Below are 17,864 nucleotides of genomic sequence, written 5' to 3'. Positions count from 1 at the left end.
TTATCAACCTTGTGAAGGTCACTGTATTGGCTGAGTTTTTTTTTTCCACAATCTCTGTTAACTTCCTGTCATCCTGAGGTCCTAACATTTTTGTAAAACCTGGCTGCGATCCAGTTAGCTGCCTACACACTTGACTGTGTCACAGTGCAATACAAACAGATAATGAGCAGGCTTGTATACGCCAATCTAAATAAGTTGATTAGAGGCCATCTCATTTTCATGTGTCTAGGGGAGGAGAGAAGTACGGTCCTGTGTACACTTTTAGAGAGGGGGGGAGCCTTTGTTCGTTGTCCTCTGCCAATCATAAAGATCCAATTGAGGAATGTGGTATTTTTCTCAGAACGCCAGAAATCCCAAATTGAGTGAAATGCTGTGATGTAACTGGACAACCAAACATGGACAGTCAGAAGTGCAGCAGCATAAAAGAACTGCAGGTAGGTCTGGTGGCCAATTATTATTTTATGGTGCAACTGTGGGAATTGCCACTGATTAAAGTGCATGACTCACCCGAGACATTGGCCGCAATTTTCACGGGAAAAAAATGGGTGGGTTGGAGGCAGGGGCAGGTGTGGGAAGTAGAAGTTCTATAAATCTAAAACCCGCCCCCAACCCGTCAACTTTCACCTTTCATTCAGGTGGGGGGGGGGATATGCCATCATTAAATATGATAATGAGGCCTGAAGCCTCTACTTTAACCCGCTGTGCAGGTTTAACTGCAGGCGGCTGGGGATCCCGGTAGCTGCAGCGAGGCGAGAATAGCCTCTCAGAGCAATCCTTGTCGGCCGGGAGGAGCAGGAGTGCTTCCTCCTGGCTCCGCCCCCCCCCCCCCCGCCCAAGCTCCCCCACCCCGGGATTGTGTCTCAGCCCCGGGGTTGGGGATAGGATTCCACCCCCCCCTTCTCCCGGGGAATGGGAGCCTCCCCCGGGCTCGGACCCCCTCCACGGCTTGGAACTCCCACCCCATCATCCTGGGCCCAGCACCTACCTGCTACTGCAGCCTCCTGATCCGCGATCCCCGCTCGACTGGAAGCCGGCCTGTCAATCAGGCTGGCTTCCGGGCGGGGAACCCGCCCTTTATGCCGCACGCTGTGAAGTTAAAACCCGAACTTCCGTGTTTCCCGCCATCTCCCGGGTCCCCTGCACCATGCAGGTGGGAAGCGGGAAAATCCAGCCCATTGTGGGGGATGGGTAAAGAGACCAAGACCAATTAGCGAAAGTGTGAATTGGGGGAATAAAATGACAGTGAAAGCTTGCAGGCATGATATGATAAAGGCCAGTGATTTATCACAGGAAATTTACTCCATAATCATGGGAGTTGCGGGTAAAATTGAGGGAAAATCCTGATCAACAGCTGACTGTTGTTGCTCACATAATGAAGAATTGGATTTTTGTTTTATCTTGCTGTAATCAACAACAAATTTGAGAGGAGAGTTTTTCACTTCAATGCTCCTGGCACATGCCTGGAACAACAAAGTGAAATGAAATCTTTTACTTTTGGTTCTCTAACTCTGCTCTTTAAGATGGTAGAAACCTTAATGTAAGCCCGGGGATCAGCTCGAGCACTGTATTGTGACTACTGCATCAGCTGGAGTTTTAGATTGGCCCACAGCTGCATTTATAGATGCAACAATGCTTCTTCTTCTTCTTATCGTGTCCACGGACAGTCTATACATAGCCCAGCCAGAACTGGACACATTTTTGCGCCTTGTTGTTGAATTCGGCAAGATCTGCAACAGTGCAGGGTTCCTCTAACGATGGGCATTGCAGGAGATGTTGCATAGTCTGTGCCTCAGTTCCACATTCACAAGTTGTCGGGCTGGTTGAATATCCCCATTTGCTTAGTGACACCTTTGAGCAACCTACACCGGTCCTAAGTCTGTTAAGGCACTTCCAGGTTGCCCATTTGCAATTAGCTCCTGGGGGAAGGCTTTCATCAGGTAAAATTTCCATCGCTGGGGGTTGTTCAAGACTGGCGAGCCGGTCTTTCCACAAGGCGATGCGGGCTTCAGATGAGGTTGATTGTAATGGAACAACATGCTATACATGTGTGATATCGTCAGGGATTCCAGAATAATCTGCTGGAATGCTCATATATTTACAGTTTGATTATTTCATTTCTTTCTAAATTACTTTAATCTGATCTGCAGCAAGTTCATATGATCCCAGTGATAAGGTTTTAGTTTTTTTTCTATCTTGTAAAGCACAATTTAATACTTCTACTGGCATACCGATATATTTAACAGTGAAATGTGCCCCTCTACCAGCAGAAAAGTAGCATTACCCTAATGTTGTTTCCCTATTTTTGGCTCCTATCAACAAATTTGTTACACCTTTGTAATGGAAAATTGGATATTTTTGAAGGGATATGATGATAGTGGGCTGTGCAAGGAACACAGGGAAGTGGGATTCATTTTGGGTTGCTTTAGCAAAGATCCAGTGCAGGCAGGGATGGACTGATTGGCCTCCTTCTGTGCAGAAAAGCTCTATGGTTCTATAATAGTGACTGAACCTTGAAGACTAGGGTCACCCAGACTAGCGACTGTAATGGTGCACACTACAACTACTGATGTCGTGTAGTACTCCACCTGATCGGCACAATTAAATTAAATTAAATTTAATAGCAGCAGGTGATTTTTAAAAAGTCTCCATGTCAAAATCATCTGACTTGGAGGCAAAATCGCACTCATCATGTTAGAGTTCAAAAATCTCAGGATGTCTGGCTCGCGGACTAGACGATGGTCCAGCTCCAGAGAGAATTTTGCATTATGCATTTAATTTTTGTTACCTTTATCCGTGTAATTAATTCCCGCACCCCCTTTGGCTCCACTCCCAAGATGTATGTAATTTCCTGATTGACTGGGTAGATGGGTTGCCCTGTTGCTAAGAAGGTCCAAAAAGGTGATACAGACTTAATAGCATAGCAGTTTTTATATTCCTCCTTCATCAAGCATGTCCTTCGCCTCCAGTAGAGATATCTAGGGTGACATTCAACTGAGAGCAAGGACTTGCTGTGTAGAGAAGAACCAATATCCTGTCCTTCTAGCTTGCATCAGCACAGCATAAACCGAGCAGCTCCGCAGTATGGAGTTCTTGCCTAATGCTGTCATTTGAATTGTTTGAACAATTCAGCTACAGTCATTTTGCGAACCTGAGCTACAGAATATAGTTTCACCCTCATTACAATAGGGCCCCTTGTCAGGATAATTTCATCTGAAGACTCAGTGAGTGGTCTTAACCCAAGTGCACTCCATGGGAGCGCGATCACAATTGTGTTGCAGATAACCTTGCAAGTACCTGGGACTGTAAGAGGAAGTGTTGCTTTGGTAACACAACTTAGTCTATGGTCCCAATCAGACTGAAAGCTTTGGCATATTTTCAATATTTACCTTTTTTTAAAAAAAAAACGACAATGAAACAAAAAATAAATGCTGCTCTTTGGAAGTGAACCAGGCCAAAGGCAGGTACCTCGTAAATCTAGGTATTAACTCTCATACTCCTTACCTTGGACTGTTTTGAAATGTGATCACCACCAGGCTTAAGGTTGTTTTAACCCAGGTGCAGATTTGATCAGCTTCTATTGTTAACATTGTTTTTATCATCAGTGGTAATTACATTAGGTGGCCGACTAACCCAGGTGTGAATATGATTTATTATGTACTTTAGACTTTACTTTAAAAAAAAATCAATATGACCAAAATGACCAAAAGCAATTTGTGAACCCATTGTGGAAAGTTTAGAAAAATGAACGGGAGTTCTAATAATGTAAACTTATTTTTGAGGGGAAAAAGTAAAGTAAGAAGGAAGACCATAAAAGAAGCAATGTGCAAAATGTATTAAGTTTCGTGATTTAAGGAATTGGGGCACTGTTCCTATTGGGAGGACCATGGAAACTTTTAACTACTTTCCCTTGTACTAACCACATGGTGGCTACTTGACCTCTGCTCCTTCCTCGCTGTATTTTACGTCTCATTTGGTACTCGCTCCCAGGAACATTACTGGCAGTTTCTCACTGTCCTCCAAGCACAAAACGACGTTCTTCCAGTATCTTCTTTAAATATTTCAGAAGCGTTTTTTTTCCCACCAGAATTGTTTTGTTTGCAGGAATCCTTTAAAAAAGTTTTTTTTGCTGAGTTCAGTTCAGTGTCAATTTTTCATAGAATCCTAGAATCATGGAAATTTACATCACAGAAGGAGGCCATTCAGCCCATTGTGTCCGTGCCAGCCAAAAAAGAGCCATCCAGCCTAATCCCACTTTCCAGCTCTTGGTCCGGAGCCTTGTAGGTTACAGCACTTCAAGTACATATCCAAATACTTTTTAAAGGCACTGACGGTTTCTGCCTCTACCACTCTTTCAGGCAATGAGTTCCAGTACCCCACCATCCTCTGTGTGAAAAACGTTCTCCTCAACTCCCTGCTACTCCTTCTACCAATTACTTTAAATCTATGCCTCCTGGTTATTGATCTCTCTGCTTGGGGAAATAGGTCCTTCCTATCCACTCCATCTAGGCCCCCCATAATTTTATACATCTCAATCAAGTCTCCCCTCAGCCTCCTCTGTTCCAAAGAAAACAACCCCAGCCTGTCACCTCAGACTCACCAGTGGCAGCAGCGAGAGCGGCCCTGGGTGGAGACTGAGCGCAGAGACCGAGGAGTTGAGGAGCGGGGGGAGAGAGAGAGCGGCCCAGACTCACCGGCAGCAGCAGCGAGAGCAGCCCTGGGCGGAGACAGGAGTTAAGGAGCGGGGAGAGAGAGAGCGACCCAGACTCACCGGCAGCAGCAGAGAGAAGTAAAAAGTAATCGAAGTGTGATGTCACCAGAAAGCAGGTAAGTGATTGGTTGGTGAGTATTTCTCGCTTTTTTCCAAACTTAAATTTTTGTGGTTTATAGTTTCTAGGGTCTCTGTGTAGTGGGGAGTGCTAGTAAACAAGGGCCCTTCAGTATATCATTTAATTATTGTGTTATTAGTGACATTGATTTGATTTAATTTAATTTGAACTAATTAATTAAAGGGTAAGTCATGGCAGCACAGCTCGGCCCCGTGGCATGCTCCTCCTGCACTATGTGGGAAATCAGGGACACTTCCTGTGTCCCTGACGACCATGTGTGCAGGAAGTGTATCCAGCTGCAGCTACTGACAGACCGCATTGCGGCGCTGGTGCTGCGAATGGATACATATTGGAGCATCCGCGATGCTGAAGACATCATGGATAGCACGTTTAGGGAGTTGGTCACACCGCAGGTAAAGGCTGCACAGGCAGGAAGGGAATGGGTGACCACCAGGAGGGAGATGGCTTATCGGGGGAAGGCAGCAGTAGCCAACTTCCTGGCACCATGGGTGGTCCTGCTGCACGGGAAGGGAGGAAAAAGAGCGGGAGAGCTATAGTGATAGGGGATTCTACTGTAAGGGGAATAGATAGGAGTTTCTGCGGCCGCAAACGAGACTCCAGGATGGTATGTTACATCCCTGGCGCAAGGGTCAAGGGTGTCTCGGGGCAGCTGCAGGGCATTTTGGAGGGGGAGGGTTGTCGTGGTGCATATAGGTACCAACGATATAGGTAAAAAACAGGATGAGGTTATAAAAGCTGAATATAGGGAGTTTGGAGGTAAATTAAAAAATAGGACCTCAAAAAGGTATACATCTCAGGATTGCTACCAGTGCCACGTGCTAGTCAGAGTAGAAATAGAAGGATATTTCAGATGAATACGTGGCTAGAGGAATGGTGCAAGGGGGAGGGATTCAAATTCCTGTGACATTGGAACCGGTTCGGGGGGAGGTGAGACCAGTACAAACTGGACTGTTTGCACCTGGGCAGGACCGGAACCGATGTCCTAGGGGGAGTGTTTGCTAGTGCTGTTGGGGAGGGTTTAAACTAAAATGGCAGGGGGTTGGGAACCTGTGCAGGGAGACAGAGGAAAGGAAAGCAAGGATAGAAACAAAAGACAGGAAGGAGAAAAGCAAAAGTGGAAGGCAGATAAATCAAGGGTGTAAATCAAACATGGCCACAGTAAATAATAATTCTAAAAGGACTAAGAGTGTTAAAAAATCAAGCCTGAAGGCTTTGTGTCTTAATGCGAGGAGCATTTGTTATAAGGTGGATGAATTAGCTGTGCAAATAGATGTAAACGGATATGATATAATTGGGATTACGGAGACATGGCTCCAGGGTGACCAAGACTGGGAATTCAACATCCAGGGGTATTCAACATCCAGGGGTATTCAATATTCAGGAAGGACAGGAAAAAAGAAGGAGGTGGGGTGGCATTGCTGGTAAAAGAGGAGATTAAAACAATAGTAAGGAAGGATATTAGCTCTGATGATGTGGAATCTGTATGGGCAGAGCTGAGAAGTACCAAGGTGCAGAAAACGTTAGTTGGAGTTGTATACAGACCCCCAAACAGTTATGCTGAGGTTGGGGATGGCATTAAACAGGAAATTAGAGATGCGTGCAATAAGGGCACAGCAGTTATCATGGGTGACTTTAATCTACATATAGATTGGGCTAACCAAATTAGTAACAATACTGTGGAGGAGGAATTCCTAGAGTGTATGTGGGATGGTTTCCTGGACCAATATGTCAAGGAACCAACTAGAGATCAGGCCATCTTAGACTGGGTATTATGTAATGAGAAAGGATTAATTAGCAATCTTGTTGCGCGAGGTCCCTTGGGGAGGAACGATCATAATATGAGAATTCTTCATTAAGATGGAGAGTGAAGTAGTTGACTCAGAGACTAGGGTCCTGATTTTAAATAAAGGGAACTACGATGGTATGAGGCACGAGTTGGCTAGGATGGATTGGGGAACGTTACTTAAAGGGTTGACGGTGGATAGGCAATGGCAAACATTTAAAGATCGCATGGATGAACTACAGAATTTGTTCATCCCTGTTAGACATAAAAATAAAACAAAAAAGGTGACTCAACCGGGCTAACAAGGGAAATTAGGGATAGCATAAGCTCCAAGGAGAGGACATATAATTTGGCCAGAAAAAGCAGCAAACCTGAGGATTGAGAGCAGTTTAGGATTCAGCAAAGGAGGACAAAGGGATTAATTAAGAGTCGGAAAATAGATTGAGAGTAAGCTTGCAGGGAACATAAAAACTGACTGTAAAAGCTTCTACAGATATGTGAAGAGAAAAAGATTGGTGAAGTCAAGCGTAGGTCCCTTGCAGTCAGAATCAGGGGAATTTATAACGAGGAACAAAGAAATAGCACACCAATTAAATACATACTTTGGTTCTGTCTTCACAAAGGAGGACACAAATAAATTCCCAGAGATGTCGGGGAACATAGGGTCTGATGAGAGGGAGGAATTGAATGAAATCAATATTTGTAGGGAAATGGTGTTAGGGAAATTGACGGGATTGAAGGCCGATAAATCCCTAGGGCCTGATGGTCTACATCCCAGGGTACTTAAGGAAGTGGCCCTAGAAATAGTAGATACATTGCTGGTCATCTTTTAAAATTCTATAGACTCTGCAACAGTTCCCATGGATTGGAGGGTAGCTAATGTAACCCAACTATTCAAAAAAGGTGGTAGAGCGAAAACGGGGAATTATAGACTTGTAAGCCTGACATCGGTAGTGGGGAAAATGCTAGAGTCCATTATAAAAGATGTAATCACAGAGCACTTGGAAAACAGTGACAGGATCATACAAAGTCAACATGGATTTACAGAAGGTAAATCATGCTTGACTAATCTACTGGAATTTTTTGAGGATGTAACTGATAGAATAGTAAAGGGAGAACCAGTGGATGTGGTGTATTTGGACTTTCAGAAGGCTTTCGATAAGGTCCCGCATAAGAGATTAGCGTGCAAAGTTAAAGAACATGGGATTAGGGGTAAGGTACTGTCTTGGATAGAGAACTGGTTGGCAGACAGGAAGCAAAGAGTTGGAATAAACGGGTCTTTTTCCGAGTGGCAGGCAGTGACTAGTGGGGTAGCGTAGGAATCGGTGCTAGGACCCCAGCTATTCACAATATATATAAATGATCTAGATGAGGGAACTAGATGTAATATCTCCAAGTTTGCAGACGACACAAAGCTGGGTGGGCGTGTGTGCTGTGAGGAGGATGCAGAGAAACTCCAGTATGATTTGGACAGGTTGGGTGATTGGGCAGATGCATGGCAAATTCAGTATAATGTGGATAAATGCGAGGTTATCCACTTTGGTGGCAACGCATGGCACTGCGGCACGTACCGCCGCGATATTCCCTCACAGCACCCCAAGAGGGAGGCGGGGCACCTCCAGTAGCACCCCGCTTCCCTCTTGGGGCGCTACCACTCAATTTCGGCCACGGGGGCGCTAATCTTTTCAGTTTTTCCCCCTAAATGTTTACAAAAGTTTTGGGGCTATTTTTTTTTGAGCAGCCTCCAGCAGTCTTTTTACGGACCACTGGTTAAGCTGCTCAATACCAGTATAAGTGCGTGCTGCACCCATTTGTGCCTTGAAATTGCAATCGGAGTCCTTTGTATGTCATAGGATCCCAATTTGCATATTAAAAGTGGCATTCCACCGGCAGGGGGTGGGTACTCCAGCGGTCATTCTTAAGGACCCTATCTACGCTGGCAGCGGCCATAGTTAATGGGGCAGTAAGTGACCAGGAATCATTTTCAAGCTGTTACCACCCAGTTTACCCTGGGTTGATGCAGTTAAAGTCAACCCCCAGGTGTTAACTACCTACAGGAAAGCGTCTTTAATTTAAAGAAAATAATTGGATCACCAAGTGACGGAACTATTTGAATTTCAATGAGAAGTGTCATTTGTAATTCCCATGTGGCTGTTAGTTCAACACAAATATGTATTTAGTTTTCAGTGCCATTGTGGCCCCAACTTTAGCAGCGCTGTCAAATAAAGCAAGTTACCCTGAGAGAAATGATTTTCACCAGTGCTTCCAGAGACACCATTGCTCCTAAAGCCAGGCCACCGTATTATCCTGCTGGAAGTACGCAGCAGGCCAGGCAGCATCTGTGGAGAGAGAAACAGAGTTAACGTTTCAGGTCGCTGACCCTTCGTCAGAACAAAGGGTCATCGACCCGAAACGTTAACTCTGTATCTCTCTCCGCAGATGCTGTCTGACCTGCTGAGTATTTCCAGCATTTTCTGTTTTTATTTCAGATTTCCAGCATCCGCAGTATTTTGCTATTGTACCGTATTATCCTTTTGTCTGTGGCACCCTGCGGTGTGTTTTCTTTTCTAACTGTCCTAATGGACTTTTTTCAGCTACTGGGGGAAGGCTCAGCAGCCAGAAAATAGTCATGAATCACATCTTTCAAACAGTGTGCAATTGGAATTGGCCTTTGAGTATATCGCCTACAAGCGGCAGTGCAATCATCATGTGTGCAGTAACATCACCTATATAGCTCACGCCTCCATAGTTATTTTAAAACCTTACAGTTTATGTAATTGATGCAAGCGCTCATTTAGCTTATTGACTTTATTACAGGTAAAAGGCATAAGCATACAATCATTAAATGACCAATTAAGGGGCAGACTTGACTGCTGTAGCCAGGCATCAGGGACTAATTCCTCCATTTCTGGGGTTGTTGCTGGTAATGGTGCTAATAAATTGTGGCCCCTGGCAACACCCCAGGTATGGCATTAAGCCTCATGCCACTGGTGAGGTTTTTTTTTGGTGCAGGGGCTGTTAGGCACTTGGTATTAAAATTAGTTGTGGTCACTGAGACACCTGTGGAAAAACTGAGGGACAGCAGAGATTATGGCTGCTGCCTATTGGGAGGAAAACGTGGTATTGGTGCTTGTGGATGAGGTGATGACTCAACAGCGCCAGACTTCAGCTTCTCTACTACCTTAATGAATGCTCTTTATAGACAGGGTTGTCCAGCATGGCCTGCTTCAAGAGAGTTTAAAGGCGTGTCATTTCTAAGCCCTTCTCCTTTGTATTAAAGGCCATCATGTCATGCAAAGGAGTAACCTTGGCACTCTAAGTTGAAGGAGCACATACAGTGGCCGCCCATAATTAGTGTCATTGCAGATAGATTGTGTTACGTTGCTTTTACATGCGAGGCCCTTTCAAGGTGTGCTTGCAGCAAGCTGTAATATGTGCCCGCTGGGTATGCAAGGTAAACAGTGAAAGAGCTATAAAGATATGTGAACGCTTGGCATGGGCCAACAGTAAATATACAGCAGGTTGCCTGGAAACATTGTGGCATGCATGCATGATCATGTAGCTGGTAAGTGAAACCTTGGGTAGGCTTCTTTAACATTCTATCTATCATAATTGTTCTCAGATCTTGCAGGTAGCGACTGCATTGTTGAACATGTCCACCACTTCCTGCCAGAGTGAGGGCAGTTTCCTCATGGCATCTTCATGATGGTTGGTCCCCTGCCAGTCCTGGTCTCCTGTCAGTGGTTGGGTGCAGCCTTGCTTGGCCGCTTAAGCAGTGAGGGAGCATGGTGTTTCTGCAGGAGCACCTTGGGAGAGCAGGACTGCTGCATGCGAGGATTGCTGCGGTTGTGCTCTCTGATTTTTCTGACTGGAGGGATGTATACAGTGGTGTTCTCCAGAGGTCAGTATTAGGACCACTGCTCTTCTTGCTACATATTAATGACCTGGACTTGGGTATACAGGGCATAATTTCTAAATTTGCAGATGATATGAAACTCTGAAATGTAGTAAACAATGAGGAGGATAGTAACAGACTTCAGGAGGACATAGACTGAAAAAATGGGCAGATACATGGCAGATGAAATTTAACGCATAGAAGTGTAAAGTGATACATTTTGATAGGAAGAATAAGGAGAGGCAATATGAAGTAAATGGTACAATTTTAAAGGGGGTGCAGGAACAGAGGGACCTGGGGGTGTACATACACAAATCTTTGAAAGTGGCAGGGCAAGTTGAGAAGCCTGTTGTGAAAAAAGCAAATGGGATCCTTGGCTTTATTAATAGAGGAAGCGAAAACAAAAGCAAGGACATTAGGCTAAACCTTTATAAATCACTGGTTAGGCCTCAGCTGGAGTATTGTGTTCAATTCTGGGCACCACACTTCAGGAAAGATGTCAAGGCCTTGGAGAGTGTACAGAAGAGATTTACTAGAATGGCACCAGAGATGAGGGACTTCAGTTATGTGGAGAGACTGGGATTGTTCTCCTTGGAGCAGAGAAGGTTAAGAGGAGATTTGATAGAGGTGTTCAAAATCATGAATAGTTTTGTTAAGGAGGAACTGTTTCCAGTGGCAGAAGGGTCGATAACCAGAGGACACAGAGTTAAGGTAGTTGACAAAAGAACTAGAGGGGAGGTAAGACATGAGGAATCATTTTTTTTTTAACCGCGAGTTGCTGTGGTCTGGAAAGCACTGCCTGAAATGGTGGCGGAAGCAGATTCAGTAGTAACTTTCAAAAGAGAATTGGATAAATATTTGAAGGGAAAAAAATTACAGGGCTATAGGGAAAGAGCAGGGGAGTGGGATGATTTGAACAGCTCTACCAAAGAGCCAACACAGGCACGATAAGCCGAATGGCCTCCTCCTATGCTGTATCATTCTATGATTACATGTATGCAAGAGTGCAACAAAAAGAGGCAAATGGTCCCTGCATGCTCTGTCCAAGCGCACAGAAGAGAAACATTTCCATTGAGGTCATAACTTCATATTTGCAAAGATGCACTTTGGCACTTCTCCAGATACAAGAAAGCGTCCTTCTAATTTTTTCCCAGATATGACGGGCCTGTGAGACTGCATTCACTCACTCTGCCACCACTGTTTTTGCAGAAAATGGTCTTCTGCTTCAGCACGAGTCACCATCCATTGCTGCACCTTTGTACAGCAGTACTTTCAAGGTGTCCTCTGTGAAGGGGACAGTTTTGCTCACAGTGCTCCTTGTGACCTAGTATCCTCACACAGATAATGGTGTGGTTGCAGAGTCAGCAGCAGCTCTCTTAAGAGCTGCTGACTTGCCAGATTTTATGACACCCGGCCAATAGTGCTGCTGGCCTGACTCTCCGTCATGTCTGGGAGCCTGTTCTAATGAAGGGTCCGAGGCTTGCATGACAAAATCTGTCGAGGCACGCCCTCTCCGTGCCTGTGTCATAGGCGAGTGCAGCCACGATTTTTACTGGTCTCAAAAAATCAGAGCTTCGATCTATCCAGCTTTTGAAAGTATGAAGGCTTGTCATCTACATCAGTAGTAGTGCTGCAGGTATCCTGCACCATGTCAGTCATGGCTCGGTGGTAGCACTCTCACCTCCGAGTCAGAAGTTTGTGGGTTCAAGTCTCACTCTGGAGACTCGAGCACAAAATTGCACTATTTCAAAGAAGAGCAGGGCAGTTCTCCCCGTGCTCTAGACAATATTTATCCCTCAACCAACATCACTAAAACAGATTATCTGGCCATTGCTGTATATGGGACAAAATTGGCTGCTGAGTTTCCTACATTATAACAGTGACTACACTTTTTTTTACATAGAATATACAGCCCAGAAAAGGCCATTTGGCCTAACTAGTCTGTGCTGATCTTTATACTCCACAGGATCAAAAGCACTTCATTGACTGTAAAGTGCCCTGGGACAAAGGCGCTATATAAATGTAAGTTCTTTCATGTATGCCACAGCTTATTTTTCCTCTTGTGTTCACTTGGCAGATGATGGCAACGCCCCAGTGACACAGCAGGCTGGGAGTGACCAGGCCTCCTCCACCTACTCATCTGGTCAATTTCAAAGAAAATTTCCCTTAGTCCTAGCACCCTGGAAAGAAGAGGTATTATTGGAGGAACATCCGTCAGAAGGAGTACACATACAGGGTAACACTTCACATTAAATACATTGGACTGTAAACACTTGGGATTCTCCCTCCCCAACACAATTAGCACCTTCACTTTTCTTATTGTTACCATTTCTGATGCGCTATATGGTGGTTCTGTGGGTGACAGGCACATGTTGACCCGCACAGACAACAGGATGGCTTGCCTCTTGCAAGCAACCAGAAGAAAACAAAATCAATGTCACCCCACAGGAATGTTGCCTTCAATTTTTGGACAACACCTGGCAGCCATCAGCTATATCAAAGAACCATGGGGGAAAAATGTGTTTGATTAGCGCCTCCCGTTAGCAACTAGCGCCCGAGCGCGGCGATGTTTGCGCCGTTCGCAAAATTGACCAGGCATTTTGCGGCGGCGGTAAACACTACCGCCACGATTTCCTGCACCTGCAGATCGTGACGTCAGTCGAGCGTGCAATGCCCCGGACCGGATATTGCGCCTGCCGCTAGGAACGACAGGTAGAGGGGAACGTTTTCAAGTCGGGAAGGGGCTGGGGGAGCGCTTTTTAAAGGTGGGCGCTTCCTGCCTTTTCTTGTTGGCAAAATCTTTGGTTTTAACGCTGTCCTAAGGAGTTATGGCCCTCAGCACCACTTTTGAGGGTCCTAAGTGCCGAGCTCTTTCCCTGGGCCTATCCATTAGTACTTTACACAATTGCATTTGAGGCCACTCCAGGCCGAGATTCAAGGCTGCAACGAGCAGGGTGTGGCTGGCCAGCAAGATGGCCCCATCCCTTTAAGAACTGGATGGCACCAGTCTGTCTGGCTTCCACGGTAATTGGCATCGCCTGAGCTTTGGTAGCGTTCTGAGGTAGCGCCTCACTTCCTGACGTTTGCGCCTTAAGAGAGGTGTGTAGCGCCTGATTTAGCGCTCAAATCACTTCCAGGGGCGATGGAGGCGAATTTTGCAGTCTGAGGCGATAATTAGCGCCGAGTGCTAAACTTTGCACCTGGCCGATATTAGTGCCCCAAAATCGGTGATACCGAATTTCTCCTACCATACCTTTCTTGTAACCTGTAGGCCAGCACAAAAAATCAGTATTGCCCACGTGACATTTAAACAATCACAGTGTTGCAACTCTGCTGAAGAATGTGACAATGGCTTTCTGGCAGTTGCACTTTGTCCACATTAGCCACAGCCCCAAGTTCCTTTTCATCCTGTTCATTGATGTCTTACATTGATTTATGATCTGTTGTATGCTCAATAATTTCATCACTATTTTGGATACCTTCTCTGGGATTGCCACATTAACACTGTAAAATATTGCTCAGTGAACAAACTGGATTTAGCACGGGCCTCATTGTACTGCGTCACCGCCTAATTGGTTGTCATGGTGACTGGTGTTATCAGCCAGGATTGAAGAGGATGGCTAGAATCCACTAGGATCCATCCATCTAGCCTATCATGGACGACCACATGTGCGGGAAGTGTCGCCAGCTACAGCAGCTCGAGCACCGGGTTACGGAGCTTGTGCGGCGGCTGCAGTCACTGCTGTGCATCCACGAGGCTGAGAGCTACGTGGATAGCATGTTTCAGGAGGTGGTCACCCCGCAGCTTAAGAGTGTGCAGGCAGAGAGGGAATGGGTGACTGTCAGACAGAAGAGGAGGACCAGGCAGGTAGTGCAGGAGTCCCCTGAGCCCATCTTGCTCACCATCCAGTATTCGGTGCTGAGTACTGGTGAGGTCTGGGGAGGGTTTAAACTAGTTTGGCAGGGGGATGGGAACCTAAGTATAGAGTCAATAGGGAAGGAAGAAAAACTGAAATTGGAAAACAAAAACATAGAAAGTAAATTGGAAGGACAGAGGAATCAAGGGCTAGATAGTAGTCAACAAGGAGGTTTGCCTGTACTAAATGGTATATATGTCAATGCAAGGAGTATAGTGAACAAGGCAGATGAGCTGAGGGCACAGGTAGATACTTGGGACTATGATATAGCTATTACAGAGACGTGGCTGAAAAGAGGGGCAGGTATGGCAGCTCAACATTCCTGGTTACAGGATTTTCAGATCGGATAGAGAGGGAGGTAAAAAGGGAGGGGGGGGTCACGGTATTGATTAAAGAAACTACAGGAAACTTTGGTTTATCCGGAGGTTAACTGTCCGGAATGCTCGAGCCACCGGCAAAAATCAGGAGCCATTTCGGTTGCTTTTTTTTCACCAGTCAGGCTCTGCAAGGTCTCGCTGAAGCTGTTGCTAAGCTACAGAGACGCTTGCAAGGTACGGCCGACTGTTTAGAAGCTGTTGCTAAGCAACAGGGTTTGTTGCTAGATACGGAGCGCAAAAGCTTCCGTATGTTTTAACATTAGCGCTGGTTTGTCCAGCAGTTTTGATGGGACGGCAACAGCTCGGTGCCGGATAGCACAAAGTTTCCTGTATTACAGCTGTGAGGAGGGATGATATGTTGGAGGGGTCATCAAACAAGACCATATGGGTCGAATTGAAAAACAAAAAAGGGGCGATCACACTGCTGGGAGTGTACTACAGACCCCCAAACAGTGAGAGGGAGATAGAAGAACAAATATGCAGACAAATTTCTGAGAAGTGCAAAAACTATAGGGCAGTAACAGTAGGGTATTTCAACTACCCCAATATTAACTGGGATAAAATTAGTGTGAAGGGTATAGAAGGTGCGGAATTCCTAAAATGCATCCAGGAGAACTTTTTTAGCCAGTGTGTAGCAAACCCAACAAGGGAGTGTGCGGTTCTGGACTTAGTTTTAGGGAATGAAGCTGGGCAGGTAGAAGGCGTATCAGTGGGGGAGCATTTTGGTGCTAGCGACCATAATTCAGTTAGATTTAAGGTAGTTATGCAAAAGGACAAGGATAGAACCAGGAATAAAAATTCTAAATTGGGGAGAAGAAAATTTTGTTAAGTTCAGAGGGGATTTAGCCATAGTGGACTGGAAACAGCTACTTGAAAGTAAATCAGTGTCAGAGGCATTCAAGGAGGAGATCCGGAGGGTTCAGACCAAACATGTGCCTTTAAAGAAAAAAGGTGGGACTAACGAATCTAGAGCCCCCTGGATGTCTAGAGACATACAGGGTAGGATAAAGATAAAAAGGGAGGCGTATGACAGATACCGAGGGCTAAATACTCCAGAATCTTTAATGGAGTACAGAAAGTGCAGGGGTGCAATTAAAAATGATATTTGGAAAGCAAAGAGAGAGCATGAAAAATTCTTGGCAAGTAAAATCAAGGAAAACCCAAAGATGTTTTATAATTATATTAAGAGGATAACTAAAGAAAGGGTAGGGCCTATTAGAGATCATGAGGGTAACCTGTGTGTGGAGGCGGGAGATGTCGGTAGGGTTCTTAATGAGTACTTTGCATCTGTGCTCACAAAGAACAGAGGCGAAGTAGACATTGCTATCGGGGGGTGGGGGGGGGGAGGGAGTGTGAAATATTAGATGAAATAAACATAGCAAGAGAAGTAGTATTAAGGGGTTTAGCAGCTTTAAAAGTGGATAAATCCCCAAGCCCGGATGAAATGTATCCCAAGCAAAAGAGGAAATAGCAGAGGCCCTGACCATCCTTTTTCAATGCTCCCTGGCTTCAGGTGTGGTGCCGGAGCACTGCTAATGTGGTATCCTTGTTTAAAAAGGGAGAAAAGGATCGACCAAGTAATTACAGGCCAGTCGGTCTAACCTCGGTGGTGGGAAAATTATTGGAAAGAATTCTGAAGGACAGGATAAATCTTCATTTAGAAAGACACGGATTAATCAAGGATAGTCAGCACAGATTTGTTAAGGGAAGGTCGTGTCTGACAAACTTGATTGAATTTTTTGAGGAGGTAACAAGGAGGGTAGATGAGGATAGTGCATTTGATGTAGTGTATAGGCTTTTGATAAGGTTCCACATGGCAGACTGGTCACGAAGTTAAAAGCCCGTGGGATCCAGGGCAAAGTGTCAAGTTGGATTCAATACTGGCTCGGAGACAGGAAGCAGAGGGTAATGGTTGATGGGTGTTTTTGTGACTGGAAGGCTGTTTGCAGTGGGTTTTTGCAGGGCTCAGTTCTAGGTCCCTTGCTTTTTGTGGTATATATCAACAATCTTGACTTGAATATAGGGGGTATGATTAAGAAGTTTGCAGATTATACTAAAATCGGCTGTGTGGTTGATACTGAAGAAGGAAGCTGTAGACTGCAGGAAGATATCAATAAATTGGTCAGGTGGGCGGAACAGTGGCAAATGGAATTCAATCCAGAGAAGTGTGAGGTAATGCATTTGGGGAGGGTTAACAAGGAAAGAGAATACACATTAAATGGCAGGACACTGAGTAGTGGAGAGGAACAAAGGGACCTTGGAGTGCATGTCCACAGATCCCTGAAGGTAGCAGGCCAGGTAGATAAGGTGGTTAAGAAGGCATACGGAATGCTTGCCTTTATTAGCCGTGGCATAGAATACAAGAGCAGGGGAGTTATGCTTCAACTGTATAAAACACTAGTTAGGCCTCGGCTAGAGTACTGCGTGCAGTTCTGGTCACCACATTACAGGAAAGATGTGATTGCACTAGAGAGGGTACAGAGGAGATTTAGAAGGATGTTGCCGGGAGTAGAGAATCTTAGCTATGAGGAAAGACTGGATAGGCTGGGTCTGTTTTCCTTGGAACAGAGAAGGCTGAGGGGAGACCTTATTGAGGTGTATAAAATTATGAGGGGCATAGATAAAGTGGATAGAAAGGACCTATTTCCCTTAGCAGAGGGGTCAAAAACCAGGGGGCACAGATTTAAAGTAATTGGGGGAAGGTTTAGAGGGGATTTGAGGGGAAATTTCTTCACCCAGAGGACTGTGAGGGTCTGAAACTCACTGCCTGAAAGGGTGGTAGAGGCAGGAACCCTAACCACATTTAAAAAGTACTTAGATGTGCACTTGGGATGCTCTAACCTGCAGGGCTACGGACCAAGAGCTGGGAAGTGGGATTAGGCTGGATAGCTCTTTGTTGGCCGGCGCGGACACGATGGGCTGAAATGGCCTCCTTCCGTGCTGTAACTTTCTATGATTCTATCATCTCCCTGGAACGGATTCTGATTGTTGCAGTATCACAGGAGGTAAGGAGCTGCAGCTCCCACGATACCTGACATAAATGTG

General features: G+C 45.4%; 1 protein-coding gene across 4 annotated transcripts in view; it reads left to right on the top strand.

The window, feature by feature from the left end:
* Positions 1-17,864, top strand: part of LOC147105182 (zona pellucida sperm-binding protein 3 receptor-like) — a 207,757-nt gene that overhangs the window by 92,162 nt on the left and 97,731 nt on the right. For 3 of the 4 annotated variants that reach the window (XM_086011301.1, XM_086011303.1, XM_086011302.1), the window contains one exon: positions 12,603-12,761. The exons of the other annotated variant lie outside the window; for it this stretch is intronic. In XM_086011301.1, coding sequence (XP_085867427.1) covers positions 12,603-12,761 — 159 coding nt within the window. The remainder of the gene's footprint in view (positions 1-12,602; positions 12,762-17,864) is intronic. 4 annotated transcript variants of the gene reach the window in all.

The sequence above is a fragment of the Somniosus microcephalus genome, chromosome 18, assembly GCF_052327205.1.
Source record: "Somniosus microcephalus isolate GS21.2 chromosome 18, FLI_Smic_1.0, whole genome shotgun sequence".
Classification (NCBI taxonomy): Eukaryota; Metazoa; Chordata; class Chondrichthyes; order Squaliformes; family Somniosidae; genus Somniosus; species Somniosus microcephalus.
The sequence above is the reverse complement of the archived record's forward strand: the minus strand, read 5'-3'. Positions and strand labels throughout refer to the sequence as shown.